Source organism: Botryllus schlosseri, chromosome 2 (assembly GCF_051294905.1).
Source record: "Botryllus schlosseri isolate E-star chromosome 2, Bs_hap1, whole genome shotgun sequence".
Lineage (NCBI taxonomy): Eukaryota > Metazoa > Chordata > Ascidiacea > Stolidobranchia > Styelidae > Botryllus > Botryllus schlosseri.
Window position 1 is genome coordinate 26219568 of NC_137237.1, and position 26337 is coordinate 26245904.

Consider the following 26337-nt stretch of genomic DNA (forward strand, 5'->3'; position numbering starts at 1 on the left):
GGAAATCACCGACCGCTTAAATAAGTTTGTTTTCAAATTACAACACACGAGGTACACCGGACGTAGAGAATACTGAGCAGTACTTCAAAATCGGATATCGCCGGCCATTCATTCGTGCCCATTGGACACAATAAATCAGCGAGAACGACTCGGCACTTATCGCGAGGAATTAATGCCAATGCCGAGTGTCGCCTTACGTTTTAATGAGCTGTAACTGATTCTCCCTTAACAACTGGACTCGTTATGTGGCGAGATAGCGCAGTGGTATAATCCGCGGCTGCAACACCAATGGGTGCGGGTTCGAGTCCGACCGAGGTCGACTTCAGAATTCCGATACCTAAGTGTTGGAGGTTTACCTAGGCTCCTCCTCGCCACCTCATCCGCGTAAGCGGTGTCTTACAAAAAGCCTAGAGGTGGGCCCTGCTATAAGTCGGCAGTTACGGAAAATAATGAACAATATCGGCCTGGTGTAAATGACCACAGTTGTCGACAAACACCATGATACCACAAAACAAACAAACAAACTGGACTCGTTACACCTTCCGCGGTATATATGGCAACATAGTGTGTAAGTGCCATTCATTTGTGATGTTTCTATGACTAATACAAGCGCAAATGGGAAACGATAGCGTTCAAAGGCGGACATCTTCTTCACAAGCAGTATTGATCTTAACCGGTTTTCATTGCAGATGAGATATGATCGGTCAACATCGTCTGTATTTTTTCGACTTGAATTATCATTATCACGGACTTTTGCGTGCATAGGCATATCAATGAGACTAAACGCAAACTTGGAGAATATTATTGTACCAATATTCATACCATACACGCAAATCGCACGTTCTTTCAGCCACATACAAAGTAATCAAAGTAACGTTACTTTTGGCATCACGTACATTTCGCCATTTCTCATCTTTGTGTCGAATGTGTAACGTTCAATAGTGACAGTTTTGAGATGTTTGCGCACATATTTATCAGTCGTGCCAACTACAAAAAGAACAGGGTCAACTTCATACCCATTTAGATCATCTATTTTATCCACTGGGTCAATTTTGAAAGGGGATGCTAATACTTGATGTTCGGAAAAGGAGATAAGTGTGCAACAGAGACAAATAAGATATCGCACCATGTCTTTAATATGTACGCCGATCAGAGGAGTCACCGCTATTTGACTACGAGGATCTATTTGCAATGTTCCTGACTCGTAGTTGTTTAGATTTAAGACAGTGTGACAGCATTAATACCAATACAAGCTGAAGTAGAAGACATATAGAACGTGATTTACAACTTTTCATCCCCAAAGGAATGTGGTAACTCAAATGACTTTTCCACAGCATATTATCAAAGATGATATTGGCCACAAGCAATTCGCGAGTTGGTACAAGTACCCATATAACTCAGCGCGCTGGAGACAGCTTGTGGGTCGGATAGTATTACATTGATTTACGGTATCTTGAATGTGGCTTTGAAAGTGGATGATTTTATTTGTCATCACAACAAGGCATAGGCGGATTAAATATAGTCGATAATTTTCTGCGAAACAATGCAATTATTTAGAGTATGGATTTACTATGGAATAGCTAACCTGATTTATAGGGGTATTCTTCTTATTTGTAATTTGATGCTGGTTTCCGTATAGTTGATTGGATTGTGTAGCTGCCAGGTTCAGGGTCAAATTCTTGAAGGTTAATTTAAGTGCTCACGGGAGGTCGCATCGTGTGACCATGGCATGTGTTTGTGAAACTTTCATTCGCATTCGTCTCTGATCATTTGCGACTGTTTCTCACAACTCACGATACTAATATTCTTTGCTATGTATAACTTCAATCTATCAGCAAGCTATATAAGTAGAAAGCAATCGTTTATATTACCGTATAATAACGAGAGTATATGTTTACTATACTTCTAAATACGCCTTGGGTCACGTCAATGACTGTTACTCTATCATCGAAAACGGAGCACCTAATGTCGCTTCTATAACTCATCTTTCAATACCGTGTACATATTTAGTTCACTCGATGATAGATATAAGAACTTGTGATTGCGACAATTCATTCTGCGTCTGCAAATGATATTATCATCACACGCGCTTGTGCTGTGACGAATCATATTAGGGGCGTGCAGTATTATTTTTCGAAGTATATGGTGCTAGTTTGGCTATAAACGCTTCATGCCACAGCTGACCAAACAAGCATAGACTGGAACAACCCTCATGATTCCTCGATTTGAAAATATGTGCGAAACAAACTAATGTCTGGATTTATCTTCGTAGCACCAAGCGTTAACAGCTGCCTCTGTCGAAATACTGGCTCTTTTAGATTTTGAAGATTATCTGTGCCACATGTTTGAACTATTCGGGAGTAGCAGCTACAAAGACTTGCCTAGCGAATTATAGTTCAATATGTGTCTAAAATCGATATACATTTAGTCCATGTGTCTGAATCATTAGCATGGGTGATCTGAACTGTGGATTAGATTTCATAATAGCTTTATCGGTCATAAGTTTGATAGCGAGTAAAGGGGCGCGTATGTAATATTTATTATTAGGTAAATTTAATTTTCGCACGAAGGGTTCGATGGTTCCTAAACGTTTTAGTGGCATCTCGCGACGCAATGCCTTGCACATCCAAATGAATGCATTTTTAATGTTAGTATGCTACGTTTTACCGGCATCTCGCCACGCAATGCCTTGCACATCCAAATGAATGCATTTCTAATGTTAGTATACTACGTTTTACCGGCATGTATGACATATAGTATACGTGGGTACAACCAGTTGTACGAAATTCCGTTCTATGGAAAATGTGTCAGTCACGCACACGATTTCAAATTGGGTGCATTATTTACCTCTACGGGTGGAATTTGTACTGCGGGGCTCAGATTGCAAGGACGGGAGTGCCGATATTTTCGACGACTAGACAGACATACCGATATCGAAGGTTTTCGCCAACCCGCGCGAAAAGGTTTTACCGCCGCCGATCTTTTAGGCACGGCGCTATTACCGATATTGGCCAAAAATACTCTGCCCGAGTATTACCTTCCGGCTGTACCAATGTCGGACTTAGCTTATCATGACATCAAACCAATTTGAATAATACAAAGTTCGGCATATTTTCATGATCCAGCCATATTGCATTGACCAGTTTTCTGCGTGTCTCGCTTATTGGTCATAGTACCCGATACAGCGAGCGTGAGTCTGTACAAACTATCTACAGAAGATGGCGCAAAGCGCGCCAAGAATTTTCTGTTGGAAGAAATATAGAAAATATTAGTTGCGTATAATTAAAATATCACTGATCACCTTGATTTGCCGTACGTTTGTTACTGTTAAAAGTTGAGCTGCTTTCACGCCGAGCGAAGTATGAGTCTTTATGCGTAGCCGCATCGCCACGAGACATGTGTGGCGGGGTGAACACAGCTCTGACGACCACCGTGATAGTCGACTACCAGATCTTATTTGTTTATAATGTACCTCGATATTTCGGCTTATACTACTGCTAATCTGTCCTTAACGTCATGAGACATTCTACACAGGAAGTTCAAAGGTCAAATATGCACAAGATCGTTGCTGTCGTGAACTGCAATGCTTATGCAGTGCGTAATGTTAACGTTTACGCGAAAGATCTCCCGATTATTCTGTATTAGCAATTCAAGCCATCGGCTCGTGATTAGATTTGGCGATAATATCAAGTGAAAAAGTGTTCAAAATTGTACAGACTTCGATAAAAAACTGAACTCGTACGTATGAGGCTTATGGTACCAGTGCTCTGATTTAACGCAGTAAATTTGTATTGCGTCTGCACGTGTAATGTTTTTTTATTTATTCATTTTCCTATTATATTCCCGAAAATTCCGCATTTGTATCTAATCCACTGTTGTTATTGGCAGTATTTTCGGACAGAGGTGAACTAGTCACTATAGGGATCGTGCGAACTCCCGATAGGTTCTGGTTCGTATGAACGCGAACCTTTTTGAAAGGTTATGTGTGAACGCGAACGTGAACCTATGACGTCACGTGACGTCATATTGCTAATTCCAACCCTACATATCAGTGAAGCGATACTGTAAACGATACCTAGCGATGACTCATGCCACATTATGCCACAGTGCTGAAGTAAATGCTGGCATTTTAAACGTTACCAAATTTATGAACTGCCGCAATCAAATACCACATTAATCCCATAAAATGAATATCTTTCGTCGCTGTACCAACAATTTCGACACGGGCTTGCAATGGAATATAAAGTTACGTCTTAATATTCTAGGCCAGACCGGACACTGTATTCGGCTTCTGACTATCGCTTCATTGATACTGAAACCCGTGCTTGCTATACCCTTCTTGTATATGATTTATCATAGGGTATTCAAGTCATGCTGATTACAAGCCTGGTACTACCTAGTATCTACCTACATGTCGTGGATTTAGTTGTCAGTCAAGGCATAATGTCATAATCGTTTAGGAGATATTTTGTCAAATCCGCGGAGCGGTACAAGTTCAAATCTACCAATATATCAATCCAGGTCTTGTCCTATAAACCGGATTATGAATCAAAGTACTTTCCGTCGTATTCATCATGGTCATTGACAGATATGCAATGGTATCTATAGATACGCAATGGATACGCTATTATGCACGTATGGATGTCACTTTTGGTGCGATAAATACGAGTGAGGTACAGATAGAGAGTGTATATATTTGACCTGTCTTTCGCAGAAATATTTGTCTATATAGTCATTTACCTACAATGCAATCTTATGCCAGTCAACCTTTTTTTATAATATTCATTCAGCTGTAGAGTCACGGAAAAGATCGAGAAGGCATGCTTCAGTTCCGGTGGATTTCGAAATAACCATGTGCTTTCTATCATTCAGACATTTATTTAAATTACATTTTTGAGGTATGATATGAAAAGATATGAAGTCCGAACACATCATGGGAGGACTCCTGATCTGCATAACGGTACGTGACGCTCATCTTATCCCATTCTTATCAAAATTCTTAGACCGCATAGGTCGGTGTGATTGCATGTATCTTATATCAGGTCAATCTGCACCACTGGTGGGTCCGCAACACATATGTGTGTACTTGTGTGTATACTCTACAGGCGATCTGAAATCTTGGGTGATAAACTTACCCTTGTATATGATTGAGCGTAATTCAACCCTGGCATTGCTAAAGTAAGAGTAACATGATGCTATACTTGTGCGATCACCTTTGACCTGGGTGATGCTGCCGTAAAAATGGGACATAACCCTTTAAATCCACTTTGGGTTTGACCTAATTAAATAATTATGATTTAAAACGTGATTTGAAGACATTGGTATTCTGCCAAGTATATACGTGTAGTGGAGTTAAAACAGCCGAACAAAAACTATATAACCTAAAAATCGTCGATGCCTATATGGAATATTTCATAGGTATGTGTTTGAGTAATTCTATATTTTTTATAATTTAATAATTCATATAATTAATATATTTTATATTAATTATACAAATATACATGTCTACAGCACGGCGCAATGTTTCACTAGGTAATGAATTACGTAGTCTATTAGTCTTTGGACTCATGTATGTCTGTTTGTATGGCTGGGCCAGACCAAAGACATGATAAGTAACACTGGTATCTATGAATTCACCGCTTGGCACTCAGCATTACCGGGAAAAGATGGAGGGGTGGTGCAAGACTTAAAAAGGCTATATCTGAGACCTTCCCTGTCGGGCGGCATATACACATCATGTATGTATTAGTGCTTAGCATTGACCGGAGCAAGATTGGATATCTAACCGGATCTTTTTAATTTTAACCGGAGCCGGACCTGAGCCGGATCAGTACTTTTTCTGATACGGCTAGAATCTTTATTGATAAGCATATGCATGACTTTTGTCACTAAATAACTACCAACCAACCACACGCAAGCAACCAACCAACCACCAAACCAGTGCGAAAATAAACGAGCTATATTTATGAATTCACGGAACCACCGTACCGTGTAGGGCGGAGCATGGACCGGAGCCAGATTGGATATCCGGCCGGACTTTTTCATTTTTATCGGGAGTCGGATCGGAGCCGGAGCAGTACTTTCCTGATACCGGAGACGGGTCGGAGCCGGACTAGAGAATTAAAAAAACAGGATCGGAATCGGACCAGAAATTTTGTCGATCCGCTTTCGCACTAGTGTATAATCTGTATATCATGAGTCGGTGTGTATGCCGCAAAGGCATCAAGGACAAAAATATACACAACGGCCATTTCAAAATATTTACAAATATCAAATGGCGAGATAACGTAGTAGTATGTTCAACAGCTGCAACAGCAATGGGTGGTGAGTAGGGCTGGGCAAAATCGAGTACCCGAGTAATTCGATTCTGATTCACGTATTATGCTTCGAATCGAGTAGTCAACTGTCAAGTATCACACATTATGACGTCATAGCCGACTGTATTATGTGAAAGTTCAAATATGTACCGTTTATGCCACCACAAAGAATATAATGCCTGTTATCCATCACATAAAAGATACTTTCACTGGGGAGAAGCGTATCATTTCAGTACTCGAAAAAATAGTCTTTTACTACTCGACTCGAATCATTAAAATTAATACGCGATTCAGATTCGAGCACTCGAATCATTGTGTCCAGCCCTAGTGGTGAGGTGGAGTCCAATTGTGGTCTACTGCAGAATTCTTTTTGAAATACTGGAGTATTCTATAGGCTATATTCTATAGGCTCCTCCTCGCCATCGGATCCGCGAAAGCGGTGCCTTACAAAAGCTTAGAACGAAAGCGAACCGTGCTACAAGTCGGCTGCTACGTTACTTAACCCAACGTGCTTGATTGCATTTATCTTCAAATTATAGCATGTTCTGTATGTTTCCTAATTCCACTCATGTTTCACACGGTACCATTTAGTTTAGATATCCAAAGATGATACTTTTCTTTTCAGCCAGTTACGTCAGACTTCAGTCCGATATCTGTCCGACGCCTGTTATCGATTGCTGTGTTCAGAGTAAACGCAATTCGCTTCTACTTTGAAGTCCAACTATTCAAGTGTTACATGAAGCCGTTGCCAGTACATAATATGTAGCGTACACATGGTGTAAATGTAATATGCCCGTTTCAGATTTTCACTGCCGCTGAGGCCTTGGACAGTTGCAACGTCAGATCAACTCCCAGGAATGGATTACTCGGTCAAATCGAGATTAATTGCAAAGCTTTGAATCTGACAAGATTCCCAGAAGCAGATGCACTGAAATTACAGGTACAATCAACTCATATTACAATACAACGTTAATAGTGCTCCAGACCTCAATTCGCTTCAATCATAAAACTGCTTTGTAGTAAGTGGATACGACTTCACCAATGTTACCGAACGTGACTGGCGGGTATGTTTACGATACAACAAGATTTGTACTGAGGTATATTATCATTGACCGATGAGTCAATAAAGTGAGATGTCATCGCATCACATAATCTTGTGCGGTGATAGATGCTGTTTCATACAGTCTTGAATCAAATTGGTTAATATCAAAAAGCGACATTAAGATTTTAATTGCCAAATATAACTATCTTATTGAATAAGTGTCCCTGGCATGATCTTGATGGTAGGCTTATCAAAAACAAGTCTTCAGTATTAGGTTATTGTTCCGTGCATGACGTCATATAAATCGTAATCCAAATCCTGGCGCGACCCGGAATCCCAAAGTCGGGTAGCCCGGTAAATAATATAATTGGGTCACCACGTGTCCTCCTACAACTACAACTACTGTGATTAGCGATACCGGAAATGAAGTTACCTATGAAGTTGTTATTTTCTCCCGTGTATATGTTTAAATGATGTGCGATCAAGGGGTTCGCCCGGAATTACCGAGTCTTTTTCTTTCAGGCTGAAATAATCAATCTCCAGTACAATCGTATCGAAATTATTCATTCCGGCACCCTGGATAACTACTGGACCGTACAGAAACTCAATCTCACTGGCAACGCCATCAAACGTGTTGACAGTGATGCGTTCGCAGGAGCGATACGGTAAGCCACTGCCTTCTGTAGAGGGGTAGCTATAGGTAGATTATACTTGTCAAACAAGAACTTGAAATTATTGGATAGCATTGATGGGATTAGCTGCACGTTGACATTAACTTCGTCAGATGCGATTTACAGATTGTCGAGTTTGATTGAGGCTGTTGACGGAAACCGTAACAATCCGTCCAATTATCCCTCGGTCAGAGTGCATACGTATGATCCAGTTTGATGTATATCCTTTATTTTGTTACGGATGTTGATTTGAAGCACGGTACAGGATTCCATTTTCAGTTTTATTTTACTTTCCATCCCTTACGATCCCTTACGCAATTTCACATTTTTATATCCTAATCACTTTATGCTGTATAGGCCTACACACTTGGACAACTAAATAATTCTAGTTGTCTAATTATACTAATTAGAGCGAAATGCCTGTAACCTAATTCTAATCTAATTTGCGTAATGTGACTTTGCTCTAATTTCAATTCTAATCTAATTTCTGCCGATTCAATTTCCAAGTTAGTAATTCTAATCCTAATCTAAATCGGGAAAAAAATATTTGAGGAACTTCTTGGAGGTACAGAACTTCAGTGTGCGATTGAATAGTATATTAATATTGGGATGAACCCGAATATTTTCGGCTGACACTCGTCAGGGGTGATCGTCACCAAATGGTAGAGAAGTGTAAAGAACATCGTATATCAACAATCGTATCACTATATAGTTAAAATTCTAATTCTAATTTAATTTGAAAAACAAACTGAGCAGATATTATCATAATTATTATCTAATTTGTAAGTAACAGAGTAGCTATAATTCTAATTATAATCTAAATTGGAATAGCTGAAAATTCTCCAGTTGTTCAAGTCTATGTGCACAAATAACTGAGAAAGATGCAGATAAATGTGATGATGACCAGTATAGCCAGTATACCCTATTGATTCTCAGGTCACTAGTTTATCACGTTAAAAATGACCCGAGAACTTGCATTCACGTTGCAGCCTGGAAAAGTTGGATTTGTCGGCCAATATCATCCGCACGCTTGACCTGACGAAAATGAGCGAATCGTTGACGCGGTTATCTCTATCGCGAAATTTGTTGCGTCGCGTACCGCGCAATCTTACCCGTCTCAGCAATTTGAAACATCTGGATTTATCGCATAATTATTTCATCAGTAACATTCCTAAAGGTATGGTTTACGTGTCATGTCGAACGTACTTATTCGGTATGCGGTGGATATCAACACGCCATAGAATACATCAGTGGTTCCCAACGTTGGCTATATCTCCCCCCAGTGGGCGATTTTAAGAAACAGGAGGGCGAAAACACCAAAGGGGGCGAGTTGGCGGCTAAAATTTCTGAACGTACGGAGAGAGATATTTAATTAACACGGTCAAAAAGTGTACGTGGAGACAGCTTATTCTGTATATGACGCGAAAGTTGACTAAAAATAAGGTCAACTCAGCGGGAAATGGACGCGGAAGCCGGTTTACCGAGAACCTACTCGGGAAAATGACATTCATTTCTAGTCAATTCACCAGCGATCAGAATTAGGTGAAAAATATCCCGTTTACATGTCCGCTTTTTCGGATCCGTAAATATGGTGTGGGGGATTTGTGTTGATCTAGATAAGGGAGCGATGAGTCGAGAAGGTTGGGAACCACTGGAATAGATGAAAGCAGGCAGATTTGATGAATGCGATCAAGCATATAGTTGATCCCTGATTCAAGCCTGATAAGATATGAGTTATGATGACATAGGCGTAGCCAAAGGGCAAATGGGATATGCGCCCCTCCCAAAATTTATCGTGAAGTAACATAAAGAGTATTTTTCGCCCGATTTATTCAACTTGATGTTTTTCCGCGTCGCTAATGGTATGTCCAGATGCCGCATAGTGCTGCTATTGCAATCGGGAGCCCGCCGTACATAGGTCAGAGGAAAATATCGCACCAGGTGAAGAAATGAGAATTTGAACTATTATTAGTGTCGCTAGAGGAGTTTTTCATTTAGTGTGTTCTAGTATGTGTGAACATCAGGAATACTATACACCAGTGTTTACCAAACTATTTTACACAACTCCCCATGGTCTGTAAGCCCGGTATCGAACACCCAAAATTTCCCTCCTCCTCCCGAAAGAATATTTGGCCGATTGCACGGTCATTATATTGTGGCGTATACCTAATGGGAAGCCCGATATACGTTTTGTGCGCTATGTCAGAGTCACATTTTGTACGAATTATTTGACAGACACAATCAGTGAGAATAATCATACACGGCAATTTCTCTTTCAAATCATCGTACTTTGCTTTAGCGCGACATGCGCTTAAAACTTCATTGTTGTCTTGTCAATGCGTTTAAATGTGTGTTCAGCTCGTAACTTGCGCTAAATAATTGTAACTGCACTGAAAAAATAGTATATTCGTTGTTTGATTGATTGGTTGTATAACTCAATGTCGCAGAACAATGAATATATGCGGTGAGCGTTAGTACCGATTTTCTATAAAATGAACCTTGTACGGCCACGAACGACGTCACCATGTAGTTACACGGAGAGAGATAATAGTTTACCGATTTTCTCAAACTGTTTCACATGGTCCGTATTTCCCACGTTCACTCTCAGCGTCCCCAATCACCCGATTTATAGTTAGCACCACCTTCAAGATCGTACTCGCAACAGGACGGTGCTGGCGCCCGCTTTGGGAACCACTGCTCTAATCCGCACGACATGAACTGAACATGACTTATATGCAGGCCGTGTTATTTTTGGCATATGCCAAAACTGCGAAAAATAGCTTATTTTTTCGCATTTTTCAATTTTTATTTTTGGCAGTTTTGGCATCAACCTCTAAATAGATATTTTCAGACTCGAATTAGTCATAAAATCGCTTTATTTGGGTCAGTTTATCAAAAGAGACCAAATAATGTGCAGCATCCACTTATAATCAGTACCAACAAAAAATAATAATAAGAAAAAAACGTAGCAATTACATAGGTTAATAATATCAAACGAAACCACAAAATGTGCAGTATCCATTCGGAATCGGTGCCAATAAGCAAAAAGAATGAGAAGCCTAACAAACACGCTCAACACCTGATTGTTACAGCTTTGGAATATACTTAAATTGTTTGCACTGTATCAGTGCTTCTAAACTCAGGTCAGCAAAGTTTCTCCTGAATTAATTTTTTCGCCCAACGAATCTGGGAAATATCGGCTTCAACAGTAGCCGTTGAGGGAAAGAATGCTGCCAGTCCTCCACAAACGGTTTTCAGAGCTTAAAAATTTCGGAGGGCAGAACCGGCTTCCAAGCATCATGAAAAGAGATCACTGCGCTAGTGCCATCGATCTCATCGCGGAAATAATTTTCTTTCCGATACTTTTCCAGGATTTCCCTGTGTTGTCTCTCAACACATTCTATTTTGTAGCCCGACCATCCCATCTCCATCAGTCTACCGATATATTTTAGGACTTTTGTCACGTCAGATGGCTTTAATATTACCAACTCACATGGAAGAGTCCTGGGAAGGTTAGCTTGTTTAAGAACATTAACGCAACAAGACTGTCTGGCAACGAGACTGCAGCTCAGAAATAGCAGGACTGTTTGTTGAGTCACAATGTTCAACTCGATCACAATGCAAACACCGTGGTTGAATTTGGGGGTTCCAGATCCATGAGCAGAATACAATTTATATTTTAGTAATAATCAGTACAGCGGCAGCTTTCCATTGATACCCGTTTTATCAAATTTAGCGCTCGGCAAGCTGGTCAAAAATGGCCGTAAAATTGCCTTTGGACAAATGGAAAGTATGACGTAAACCAAATGCAGTCAGCCGTTCAATCTCGCTGTGCCCACACCATTTAGGACAGGGGTTCTCAACCTGGGGGGCGCGCCCCCCTTAGGGAGGCGTGAAACATCTAAAGGGGGGCGCGAAAAAGCGGACACCTGAAAAAAAATTTCGCGCTTCGCGCGATTTACCTCCAATGCACGTGTGTTTCTCCCCATATAGACCCAATTTCTTATTTTGTATTCTCTCATCAACATTCATAACCTTTCACACCACCAAACAATCTGTTGAGGTTGCTAGCATCCCAGTGGGATTTTGTGATATGACGATAATGGGGGGGGGGGGGGTGAAATCTTTCATCATCTAAAAGGGGGCGTGTCTAAAAAAAGGTTGAGAACCACTGATTTAGGACACCATGCTTTCTCCCCTAATGGGTGGGCTGGACCCATAGAGTAAGAAACCTGCCCTTCACACACGCTCTTCTCGCTTTTAATGCGGTCCTGTTAACACAACACCATGAACGAAATACACTATTGGCAGGCCGTGTTATTTTTGGCATATGCCAGAAATTCGTTATTTTTTGCATTTTCAAATTTTTATTTTTGGCAGTTTTGGCATCTGGCTCCTGAAATGCCAAAAATAACACGGCCAGCTTATATGTGTCTAGTATGCCAGTATATGCAATATAGATCAATATACCAATATATTTATCTAAATCAGTGGTTCTTAACCTTTTTTACTCCAGCGCCCCCTTTCAAAAATTATCGTGCTCCAGCGCCCCCTCATATTGTAAGGACTGTAATAAAGACAATGGGCAAGAGGGAGGGCCGTAACAGCACTTCGTCAGCCCCTAAAATAAAACGATTGTCTTGCGCACCCATAGCGTGATCAATCAAACTTCTGAGGGCTTTGCCCCAAGAATTCCGTCGCGAGATTTCGATGGTCAGCATAGTTTGTGTGACCTGGTCGCCCTAGCCGTCAAAATTTTCTATAGTGCATGAATGAATAGGTGGTAATTGCATATATATGTCGCTATAAACTTTTTATCTTCTCAGCTCACGTAATCAGATTTACCAGTAGCGCTGAGTGAGCTGTTGTATTGGAAATGAAGGGCACGTAATTAACAATTGAATAAATTCGGGCGTGCCCGTTGGTACAATTATTTCGTTACATATTGTTATTTTGTTAGCTTTTGTCCGCTATATAGTCAAAAGATATTGAAACGCATAAACGTATTAACTAAAGTAAGCACACGATTCAAGATTGGTAGATCTTCACTGGCAAATAATTTTCTCTGATGGATGTTATTTGTCCTGTGGGGTGCAGATTACGTCGACACGAAAATTCGGCGAGAGCGATTTAGCACCTATGGACAATTAGACTTATATACATCGAAGTTAATGGTCAACATAAGGGCAATCCTATTCGGCTAAGGTTTTCTCGCTGACGATCTTTCTGACACACTTCTCGGAGTCCCATATTGACCGGAGCTTCATATGTCTTCGATGATGTTTAATTTATGTTCAATCACCGAAATAATTTAGGGCACCCTTCGAGCTCATCGATTGGGGGTTTGGGTTGCAGCAGTTTCGGTCCTGGTAAGAGGTCAAAGTTTAGTCGGTCTTTTCGGGACTTTGGTATTGGAAATATTTCGCGCTCGAGGACCATTCGACTATAATAAACCATATAATAATTGTGTGTGGTATATCCAGGGTCAAATCAAGGTTGCTATAACAACAATCGGGCACGGTCTCATACCCTGTGGTTCGAACCATCCCGAATTCACATCTGCGATTGGCAATACGGGGAAATTACTGGTATTGGGTTTTGTCTTAGTGCTTTGTGTAACAAATAGTAAGTCAACTGAGAATGGGATGCCTATATCTGATCTGGCAACCCTGGCAAGCGTGACGGCAGTGTTTTAACGGGAAATTGGCGATTTAAAAGTACGCGCAATTCGTTCTACGCGAATTATAATAACCCACTACATTTATGAAAACATATGTAGCAAACATCGCCGCGTAGCGCGGCCAAAAATTTCGGGATTTGACATGTTTTGTGGAATGTTAATTTGCTCTGAATACTCATTAAGGATATATCCTACTGCCACATAATCTACTGCGAAGCCATTTTTCTTCAGCGCCCCCCATATCGCCCCCTGAGCCCAGCACCCCCCATATCGCCCCCTGAGCGTTTCCGCCCCCGTCAAAATCGCCAGCGTCCCTTGGGGGGCGCTGGAGGCAAGGTTAAGTACCCCTGATCTAAATCATTCAATACCTTTGGAGATTTTTCGCGCTTTGCCCGACAATGAAATAAATGCACACTGATTTTCACAACATTGGTATTTGCAGTTTTGGTGTAAGCCAATACACGTCCACTTTTATAGCTAATCCAGTAATCCGGCTCGTTCGTAAATCTCAAAATTTTTGCATTGCGGAACGGGGGTGAGTGTGACTTGTATGTGTGAGAAGTGATGGAGTACCACCTAGAAATATGGAGGGTCAAGCGGGCGATACCCCTGGGAGTTATGGAATACCCAAATCCATCACTTTCTGGCTACGCCATGACAATCCTGCTACAATTCGCTCGCTTTTATGGCTTTCACAAAAAAAGAAATGACGCGGAAACATTTCTATAAAGTATATTGATATTTTGATATTGCAGGTTCGTTGCCTTCAAATTTGACGGAGCTTGACCTACGTTTCACACGCATCAAGTACATTTCCCGGGCGACATTTTCTGGACTCAAAGGTAGGCACATCATTTTATGTGTTTACCACTCCGCACCACATTGATCAAGAGATAACAACCCTCTTTGACTCATCGCCCCCTTATCAAGCCCGATACAAATCCCCCCCCCCCCCATATTTTCGGATCCGAAAAAGAGGACATATAAACCGGAAATTTCTTCACCAAACTCTAACCGCTGGAGAATTGACTAAAAGAATATATCATCTTTCCGACTACTTGCCCGGAGAACCGGTTTCCGCGCCTAGTTTCCGTTGATTTGACCCTTTTAAGTCAACTTTCGCGTCATATGCAGAATGAGCCGTCTTCACGTGAATTTTTGCTGTGTTTTTTAATAAATATATCTCACTGGAAGTTCTAACATTTTCGCCCCCTTATTTCATAACATCGCTCACCGAGGGGCGATATCACCCACGTTGGGAACCACTAAGGTAGACCTATTCGTCCTGTACTTGGTGACAAAAGAGTTTTCGCAAGGAGAGATTACAAAATATGCAAGACAAAAATGTGAACAGAAGTCTTGGCACAGGAAATGTTTGACTAACAGGAAATACAAATTCAAGAGGCAGGTGATATTACATTCCCGGATATTAAAGCTGGCAAAATATTTTGTATTCATAATGCAACGCCTTTGATCTTTACTTACGGTAAAAGCAGTATTGCCGTAACTAAATCCTCTTACAAGGTGAGCTCTTTCGAATCAACAAAATCGCGGAATACGATATGCATGTGCTTGTGCATTACTCACTCTTTCTATTCTATATTCATTGCCATGAAAACAATATATGCACTGAAGAAGTGTTACTGTCATTGTATACATAGACAATGGATTAGCTAGCTCAAGTGTCATAGGAATGCTTAAATATGGGTGTCCTGTACAACGATCCTTGTAAAAGAGTCATTGTTCATTATCTACTAGGCCGATCTGCGACAGGAGAAGTCGACCACTACAACTATGTCACGCCCATGTAGCTGCTATTTTGCTTGTAAGGTATTCCGGCCGAAAATAGTTACGGCGTCCGTCTATAGCAGGGGTTCCCAACTTCCCTTGTATAACGGGCCGCATTTTCACAACAAAAACCGCTGCGGGCCGCAGAACATTATTACCGTGTATTTGTGGACTACTATCAAATTTAGGCTACTGTAGCCTATTTAACAGTCGTATACGGTCATTTAGTACATTTTTATGCAATCTACAGCATTAATGGACAGCGTTCGTGAGTTTTCAGTTGCTTTTTCTAGTGATATTATGTCATCTTCCGGCGTCGCAAGTAAATCCCTTCATGGAGCGTGCATTGCATTCGTTCCCAAGTCGGTATGTGCAGCTGTGCACCTCCAAACCCTTGCGCTGAACTCTCTGTTTCAATGAGTAAGCGAGCAAGTGACTTTTCCGTTACAGAGGCCGTTATCACTTTTAGAGCTCTCAGTGATATGAGAAGTCTAACGTTCGGTGTAATTTCTGAGCCTTGCACTTATATTTACAGAAGTCCGCTTTGTCAAGTTGATGTTTGTTGCTAGTTCCCTCCCCACGTTTGCCCGGCCAGCATTTCATCTGCAAATATGTCCACTCCGATAAAATACACCCATATAATTATCGTCCATGGATTTGTCCCATGCTAGGCTAAAGTAGTCTACGCGGCAACGTGTTTCAGAACAATGAGAACCTGCGACAAAAGATCGACTGATATTGCTGTTACTTTTCTGGTCACGGTTGAATTAGACAACTGTAGCTTCGAAATTTGTCAGGTGACGTTGTCCTTGCTGCTAAATTTCGGAAACAGCGAAGATTTCCACACTATATTACATTCTTGTTGAATACACAACACACCGTTTCTAGCAGATTTCTTTTGTTTAGCGATATTCCAAGCAATTTTGAACCATGCGTCTGTAACGTCGTCGGCAATTTTAACAATGCCTCGAAATATGGATTGCTAGGCTTGACACCTAGCTAGCAACGCTTTTTCTAAGATCAAGCGATATGTATAACTCCAGATGGAACTGTCCGAATACCGATTCGAATCAATAAGAATCTTAGCTCAACCTTATATCAAGAAACCAGAACACATTAAAGAATGAGTATAATCAAACGAAACGGAGACGGTGCGATAAGAGAGCTAAGTAGCTAAAATAAAATGTAACAATACTCTGCCAGTAGTAATTGTGTTCATAATAAAAGATGAGATAGAACCCCTGGTCTATAGATAACTAACTATCTATAGTCCGTCTGAAAAACGGCTCTCTACCGTCACCCTGTGTAGGCTACTTACTTTAAGTCTGGTCAGCAATTACGTCACGATTAGACTTTGACCAGGTCATATTTATGCCAAGAATTCGGTTTAAACTTCAGGGTTGGTCAAAAAACGGTGATGTACTCAAGCGCACGTGCAGTTATCTGACCTTGTTACCTCTCTAGATCATTTTTCGACACCACGTTTTTGAAATATAGTCTTGATATCTCGCACCATTCGTTATCAATCAAATTTCATCTTGTTTGAGTACTTCCTATACCTCTTGCTTTCTAATGTCGATTTGGTCGGTTTTGTACTGCATCGAAAGTCCTTATTTGTACTTATAACCAAGTATCATTCCACTATAACCTGTTCTGTACTGTAGAATAGCATTAGTGACGCTGGTCAAAGATTTCAGAGTGATCTCTATCCAATCTGAATTTTTTATCCATTGGCAGGAGTAGATGCAATCATGCGCTCAATCTCTACTTGTATACTTTAACGGGAGATGAAGGACATTTAGCAACTGTAATTCATGACCATTACCACTGGGATTTACTTTTTTAGACTTGACTGCTCTCTACCTGAGCGACAATATGGCGTCTTCATCGCTGAAATTTGGAGAAAGGCCGTTTGATGAGTTGAGATCGCTACAGTACCTGGATCTGTCACGAAGTTTTTGTCGGAGATTGAGGCCAGACTCATTTTCAAAATTAAAAAGGCTGAAGACCCTTCTCATGAGCGGCAGTTGGATTACTTCGCTGCCGCAATTGGGCGGAAGCAATGTCAGCAATTACGATACTGGTTGGTTAATTTTGGATAATTTCGAGATGATAATTTATACCGGTATTAGTTTGAAATGACATTTTTTCTTTATAGCAGTGGTTCCCAACCTCCTTGGCGTCATTCCCCACTTCAGATTTATCCCGAGTCTTCATTCCCCACTACCCAAAACTATTTGCTTGTCTGAGTACACAAGACACACCAACCACACTACAGTATTCAAGGCAATCGCCTATAACAACACCAAGAACGTATTGTGAACTGATTTCGGTAACCCTCAAATTTGGCGAAAGCGTTATATCAGAGTGTACACTCTGGTTATATCACGTCATTTCGGTCGTGCTTGATGCGTTTATGACGCATTCATTGGTTATTCAGAGTTAAAAATTAGTTTTTGTGAACAACACGCAATATAATTTTCGATACATACATTCCGCATCAGTTAACTGGTAACGCTAATCGCGCATGTGTCTGCGCAAATATGTAGACTGTCCTGTATATAATGTTTAACAACTGCGTCCATTCCCCACCAGAAACCATTGAATTCAGCACGACTGGGGAATTCACCACCGGTTGGGAACCACTGCCTTATAGGCTCCAGGCCAGGCTCGTGTTGCATAACACACATCAGAGGCCCGTAAAATTTATCAAGACCGCACATTCTCAATTTCATGAAGTTTAATATAATAATGGTAGAGCTACAGAGCTGCAAGAGGTGTGTGAAAACACTTCATTAAAAGCAGTGTTTTAAATAAATGCCTTTTCGAAAAAATTGGTAAAAGTTAAATTATCATGTCGTAATTGTGTAATTGTGACCCTAAAGACCAAAGGTGGCCAGCCTGCCACCGTAGAAGGTAATTCACGTGGCCGTCGACACGTAAATCAATTAGTATGTGTTGTCGGCCCGGGGCCTACGATATCGTAGGGCCCGGTCGGCCGTTGACATGCAAATTAAAATTACGAATTGACTCCCGAATTTTGAGAGATTGAAAGACAGAAGAGGAAAATCATGCTCCCATATGGAATTACCAAGTTTTATTCGTTTGCTCCTCACGAAAGAAGTTTGTTTCTGGTACGTTTTGGCGATTCCAATATTTTCCAGTATGCCGACAATCCTGATGGGATGTCTAGAATTAACAGCATGCAACAAAGTGACTAACAACAATTGGCCCACTCGAAGATGCATCATAATTTATAAGTTGCCCTAAATTTTCGAAAACACTCTCTGCATCAACGCTACCGGCGAATCTCATCACGTGGGCTGAGAAAGGATAAATATTTGATAATAATATGTGAAACTACTGATATAAATGACGAAATTCATTCGTGAATCTGGAAACATAACGGAACGGATCCCAGTAACTATTGATAACATGTTGGTGCGTATAGTAAGCCGATATGAGTAAACAGATTAGTTCGGGGTTCACCGCATTTGGGCATGGACACTGGACAGTTTAACATGGGTATATGGTAGGGTTACCATGTTTTGGAAATCTGAAAAGAAGACACTTTTTCAAACTTTTCAGACTTGCAATACCGGAGGAAAATCCTGAAAAATGGTAAATTTTTCCCACTTCGTGGACGGTTGACTAAAAAAATGAAAAGACAGTTTTTCTTTCACATTATTCGATGGTTGACTAAAAAAAGTCAGCTTTCCGGCTCGCCGCAGGAGCGTTACTTCAGTGCTGATTAACTGTATCACAGTAGAATTTTGCCCTATATTTAACCAAGATTCTCAAAAAAGAGGACAAAATCTCAAAAAAGAGGACACAATCTCAAAAAAGAGGACAAAATCTCAAAAAAGAGGACATTCGGGCGTCCTCCGAGGAAACTATCAAAAAAGTCAAAAAAGAGGACAAGTCCTCTTAAAAGAAGACGTATGGCAACTCTAGTATTTGACGTCTAGTTAGTTCATTACGATCATGTCCTGGAATGCGGCTGTATGCTACATAAGTAATCCAAATGCGGACGTGAATAGCAAAAAGGTTGGCAACCCCTGATCTAAGTAGTAATAATCGAAGCAATGGTATAAATTTTGATACCAGCGTAGACAGGTGGAGAAGAAATAGGAACATTAGTAATAAAGGAAACTAGTGGGCGTATACGCACAATCACAACGATGAGTATTTCTATATTGTTCCAAGTCCTATAGCATAAACAATATTAGTGATCAATTGAAAATTACACATCCAACGTTTTAATTTTGTATTCATTTATTGTGATATCCTACTAAATAAGTCTTCATTTCAGAATCGTGATATTGGTAAAAAAAAAGTATTCGCAAGTATTAGCGTTGATAGTCATATCTTATATGATCATTCTAAACCTTGTTACAGTTGGTGTAGATCAGGGTTGTAACCAAGTCACAACGTTCCGAGGGAGAAGTCAATTTCACTTTTATAGATTTGACTCGAGTCAAGTCGAGTCATTTTACATTCACCATCGAGTCAAGTCCGAGTCCGAGTCAGCTAATAGAGGGTCGAGTCCGAGTCCAAGTCATTATGTTCACTGTTCAGTTTTCAGTTTCACCCGGTTCAACCCGCTTTTGTCAACTCTGCTCGAGTGATGTGGAATGGATCGCATTCATAATATCGTAATTTTCCTCTGTCTGAACACTTTCTGGTCCTGTTTTCTGAATATCAGGACTAATAGGCGAAATACCAATAATGTGGTCACTTTACTATTCTTCGAAGTTACAATGAATTATCTGCCTTGGCCGTCCTAGTCTCGAGTCATGCACAATGACTCGAGTACAAGTCGAGTCAATACAAAAATTTACATGATTCGAGTCGAGTCATTTTCCGCACTTGAAAAAATGACTCGAGTCAAGTCGAGGCACGACAAAATCGCGACTCGAGTCGTGACTCGAGTCATTACAACCCTGGTGTAGACATGTTTGATATCAATATTCTCAACATGCCACATCATTCAGCTGTATATCTCTCTCTCTATATATATATATATATTTACAATATCTATTTGTTTTACAGCCGTCAACGAATCGCGTCATATTTGGTTCAATGATAATTTGGAAGTACTGGACTTGTCCAATAACCTGCGACTGAAGGTCAACTCGCGATTTCATTTGCCTCCTTCTTTAAAAGAGGTTAATATGAGTCATTGCAGAATATCTTCAGTGGAAGAGTCGATATTCAATCAACATTCATCAGTAAGTGCAGTAAATGTTTTCCTGTCATTTAAAATAAAATAGGATGTAAGAGTTTACTGGGATGTTTTTCGAACTAATATTCCCCAAAATGTAGCGCAAGAATATGAATGATTTCAGGCATGCCCTCCCCTTCTCCCCAGCTTTGCTGAGACAATTTAATAAAAGTTTATTTCTAAGCTATTTTAAGAGTTAAGTTAAGGAATTATATTTGTTCACGCAACACACATTGACTTCAACATTGACATTCTGTTACCGAAAATAAACGTCGGTCATTGGTTTAAAAATGTAGTTTCCAAAGTAGGCGTCATTAGGGCTTGGCTCAAGCGTACCTGGCCATATAATCTAAATGGGGCGATATGGATGTGGAGGGGGCGGAAACGATCAGGGGCGATATGGGGTCGTTCGGAACAGGGGACGGTATGAGGGTCGCTGAAGAAAAATGGCGTTGTAGTAGATGGCGTATTAGGGACTTGTAATTAATGGTTATACAGTACAGGGATCTCCAACTCAAAACGGGTCGCGGACCACTCGTCAAATTTCAGAGAGGCCGAGGGATGCAAGAATGCAATATCGCGACGAAATGGGTCACAGAGTTTTGCAACAACCCTTTTAAAACTTTATGTCAGTACAGCGCTGTGCTCTCTAACATGGACAATGTGCATAGTTACCACAAAAGAAGTAACATTATTATAGAAGTGCAAATACAACAAGAAATATCTTGATCATCAACTTTATTTGATTTCGAACTATGAGCTGCGCACGATACCTGACGACACTTTTCAAATATATTGGGACTAGCGAGAGACGGTACTATCCACTCGTAAACCTTGATCTTGTGGGGATGCCCTAAGCCGTTTTTAGGCGTCTCGTTCTTGGTAGTGACTGTCCAGACCATTGTACGTCAAGGCAATATGACCATTCTTATCAGCTGCTTCTCGCTCGGTGGAATGTCATTGCCATCACTGCAGCTATTTAATGTAGTGAGGAATAGTCATGTTGGATACTGACGAATAGCCTATTTTGAAACCACAATTAAAATATATTGATACTGAAATCAATTTCAGCATTTGTAAATGCTTTACTTAGCATTTTACCGAAAACTCAAATCAAATCGCGGGCCTCAAAATATGACCTCGCGGGCCTCATGCAGACAGTGTACGGTGGGTCATAGCTCGGCCCACTTTCGGTCTAAATCCTCCTGTAAGACACCTCTTAGGATGGTGATATGGCGAAAAAATCCTAAATAAACCCCATTCTAGTGTCGGACTCGATCCCGCAACCTAATCGGTGTTGCAGCTTTGCACTACGCTACCTCTGCGGTAAGTGAGGGCGATTGTAGTTGTAGCGAGTATAGCATAATGACGGTGTATAATGCAGTCGGTCTATCATACACGACGGGAAAATGCAAAAAGAGGCGGCCGCAATGAGTTTTATCCCACTCAGTTACTAATATTCACTAATGGCTGTCATATTTCCAGGTTGAAAGTATCGATCTGAGTTTCTCTGGGGTGTCTTCATTATGCGAAGACGCATTTGCGAACGCGGAAAACCTCACACGTGTTACGCTCGTGGGAAGTCCGATTAAAGAAACGCCACGATTTCCTGAGTCACTGCTGCATTTGAGTCTGGGAAGAACTAATATATCTACTGTGTCGCGGAAATCGATGGCATCTCTTCAAAAATTACTCGAAGCACGTTTCGACAATGGTGTTATAAACGATATCGAGGACAACGCATTCGCGGATCTTCATTCCCTGAGTAAACTGGATCTATCCGGAAACAAATTACGTCGACTCACTAAAAACACTTTAATAATCGGTTCCTGTGGCGCTCTTCCAGTGCACGAAAAACAGTCGAGACTGCTTACGCTGAATGTTTCCAGAAATACTTTGACGCGAGTCTCCCGACGGGCGTTTGCGTGCCATCGTCAGCTTCATACTTTGGACTTGAGCGGTAACTTTTTCAAGGTTCTTAAACGGAAACAATTCGATGGGTTGGAGAATTTACAGAGCCTTTTTCTAAACTACAACTACCTCTCCCGTATAAATGTGCGTGCTTTCGAGGGGATCAAACATTTGAAAGTGAGTATTATGTATGGCTTGATTCTGATGGTTTTAAAATGCCAACTTCGTAATCCTAATCTTCATATAATTCTCATTCACGATTTAAGGAAATGAGATATAATATCATCGTGTGAATCATAGATCATTGTACGGAAGGTGTGAACGTGAGATTCACATTCGCGTTCTGTATGTGAACCTCATAAATTTAGAGGTTGGTAGGTTCTGCACTGTGGACCTTTTTCATATATCACATTTTTTCACGTCATTATAACATGTTTGGTTGCAATTCTTTGTATGTCAACTTTGAAAGAGTCTATGCATGGCACTGGAAGCATAAAAAGTCAACACTAAACGAGCATGCACCTTGAGAATCTCAAGGATTTCACTTGCTTTTTTACAAAAGTTTGCTCCAAATATTCAGATTCCGTTTGTGAATATTTAGTGATTCTCTGCTCTGAGCTTGACCCGCAATCACACAACACCAAGAAGGAAATACACTACATGGGTACTCAGCGAATGATGCTTATTCCCACCAATTATTGAAATTGATATAAAGAATACGTATATAAGAATCGTTGTCTGATGTAGAAAATCCAGCAGGCTTACGGGATCCATTTTGATTTCATATGTTTATTGTATCATGGAAAATTCATTCCGTGCGAATCTGGTTTTGGCTACTGTATAACTTGTTTATGGGGAAATATCAGTAGCAAGTATAGAAACCCGTTTTAGATTTTTTCGAATTTACAATTTACGATTATACAATCTCCTCGTGTTGGCGATTATACGCGTATGATAAGCTTGTTCACGAGTCCGGATTCCGGAAGTGCTGTTAATTAGCGAGTCCCTGTTCTGTTGTGAACAATTAAATACGCGCGCTTATCAAAGCGTCTTGAGCAGCCTCGGTGTCAATTTGCACAAGTCAAAATGTCCGAGTTTTTATGGAATATGTGGTATAATGACGCCGATTTCAGGTGGCTCAAACCTTACCTCTTTTATAACACAAGCCTTGACACACATCTTCTGATAGTTATGTTTGAATATTAGCGGAAATCAATTACGCATGTACACACGCGTCACACATGTTTGCGGACATTCGATGCGGACAACCGCCGAATATATTGTCTGACCTGGTCTTCACCGTGAGCCTGCAAGTGCTCATCGAAATTATTGGCAAAGCGACAGAAGATATTGATTTTTTGGGATTATCAATGGCATTTGATTGCTTCAGTTGATACGTTTGGTTACTTTTAAAAAGTCAGCATGTACTTCAGCATTGTGGCATAGTGTGGCGTGTGGCCTGAGTCTTCGCTAGCTATCGTGCGCACTGTACATTAAGATATCACTGCCGTGAAATGTAGGGTTCGAATTAGCAATATGACGTCACGTGACGTGATAAGGTTCACGTTCGCGTTCACACGAACCTGAAGCTTTCAGGTGTTCGCACCATCCCTAATCATTAGTGAACATTAATTGCTGCAAGTCAATGTCATTTCGTGGCCTTTATCACAAAAATACAAATTATCATCGCCTAATAAATAATGTGTGTACTGCGGCCAAGTATTTCCAATAGTCTTGTCACGTAACGCAGAATCGTACTGTATCTCTTTGTGTTGTTCAATGACCACATTGACTAGTTCCTTATAGATGACAGGAGAATAATCATTGTTTTTTGCAACAGCAGTATTGTTCCATTGGCAATTTCAACAGTTCGTTTGACGCAGTCACTCTTTCGGGTATAGGTACATAAAAATGCTTGAACATCAGTTTTAAATATATTTTCTGGTTTAATTACATTATTAGGACGTTCAAAAATTAATAACTAACTTCCATTACCAAACACAACCATTGAGCACTGCTAAATACGTTAATAGTATTGCATTTATTCAATAGATTCTCCATCTCGAAGACAACTTATTGGACTACATTTACGAGGGAACATTTGCAAGCTTGCCTGCGCTAACTCACCTGTACCTTCAGAACAATAAAATAAAAGTACTGGAGCGAATTCGAGCACCAACTCTGGAATATATAGATCTGTCTTATAACAATATTTGGAAAATGCCCAACATCATGTCGTCGAATTTGCAGACCTTGAAAGCGTCATTTAATGACATTGAAAATGTCCCGTACGCCGCATTAATGAAGGCTAATAAACTAAAAGTGTTAGAATTAAGCAACTGCGCTTTGACGCATTTATATTTACCAATGTTCAATGCCATGACTGCTCTGGATACTTTGGATCTATCCAACAACTTTTTAACCACATTTGTGAACGTTTCAATTTCATCATTAAAACATCTATATCTTAAGGCAAATGACTTGACAAGTATTTCAAATAACTTTTCTGCTCTTTTCCCTAATCTGCATACGTTAGATATGCGTTCGAATAACATATCCCAACTCAACATACTCGATTTCTATGGCTTGACTAACCTAAATTCGGTATATTTATCAAACAATAACTTGCGTTGTGAATGTGAACTACTATACTTTGTAGATTGGCTGGAGAATAAAGTAGATACTGTTAGCGATGTTAATTTCTGGACATGTGAAAAGCCTATCGAAAAGTATGGCATGCCCGTGGTAGAAGTTGTCCGGAATTTAACGACATGCAAACATAATTTAACAATCATTGAGCCTGCATTGAACGTATTCCATCGCGCTGCCATTCTAGCTTCATCGGGAACTATTGTTTTAATACTCAGTGTTTGTATCGCGTTTGCGATAGTAAAGAAGTGGTCTTTGAAAATCAAGTTGAAAGTAAAGGATAATAACAACAAATATCTACGAGGAAGCACTTGCAAACGTGACAGTGACTTGCCATCAACCAATAAAATGACGACCGATGTCACTTGACGAGAGGAGACATAAACGTAGCTCTCAATGTTACCGTGTCATGCGAACGACATTTGTCAGTCTTCCGGGAATCGATGCAGGCGTTCATCGGAGTCTGAGTAAAGTAAGATGCGCAACATCTGTCGAAAGCGTCTTCTCGTGCTCATCGAGGATGGCGCTGCAGTCCGATACTTATCTATGGACACTAGGGTTGTTCAAAAAGAACCTTTTTTAAATATTTATTATATAAAACTAAAAAATATTTTACAAATTCTACTGTCAATCTTATGAAATTGTTGAGTTGTCTACAAAAGCGATGCAAAACAAATTTGACAGATTTCCAGCCCGCAGTAGCAGTGAAGTTATTTGAGTTTTTCATTGATATTTCGGGGATTACCCACCGTCCAGGCTATTTCTTCGAATCCAAAATTTTCAACTGCAATAACTTCGCTTCTGCAGGTAATAAGTAAGCAAAAATTCATAATCGTTGTTCATTTAGACAACTTCACAATTTCGTGGGGTTCACAGTAATATCTGATTTTTTTTACAGTAAATTCAATATTTTCACACTTCTGTGCATTCACATCTACCAGTAGCGAGAAAGCGTGGTGGTATAATCCACAGCTACAACACTAATGTGTCGTGGATTCGAGTCTTTGAGTCTCCTCCGCGCCATCTCATCCGCTTAAGCAGTGTCTTACAAAAGC

At 40.4% G+C, this 26337-nt stretch overlaps 1 protein-coding gene across 1 annotated transcript; it reads left to right on the forward strand.

The window, feature by feature from the left end:
* Positions 1–234: 234 nt before the first annotated feature.
* On the forward strand, positions 235–26337 carry LOC145457094 (uncharacterized). Its single transcript, XM_080335261.1, has 9 exons — positions 235–4960; positions 7120–7257; positions 7882–8024; positions 9020–9207; positions 14466–14552; positions 17345–17581; positions 20551–20729; positions 22208–22810; positions 24686–26337. The coding sequence occupies exons 1-9, from the start codon at positions 4916–4918 to the stop codon at positions 25649–25651; spliced, it is 2586 nt and encodes an 861-aa protein (XP_080191387.1). The 5' UTR covers positions 235–4915; the 3' UTR covers positions 25652–26337.

Bases quoted from the DNA above. Each gene is read 5' to 3' on its own strand.
- LOC145457094 (XM_080335261.1), top strand. From the start codon at position 4,916: ATGAAGTCCGAACACATCATGGGAGGACTCCTGATCTGCATAACG. The intron at 4,961-7,119 runs GTACGTGACGCT...TGCCCGTTTCAG, and splicing joins GACTCCTGATCTGCATAACG to ATTTTCACTGCCGCTGAGGC. The intron at 8,025-9,019 runs GTAAGCCACTGC...TTCACGTTGCAG, and splicing joins GCGTTCGCAGGAGCGATACG to CCTGGAAAAGTTGGATTTGT.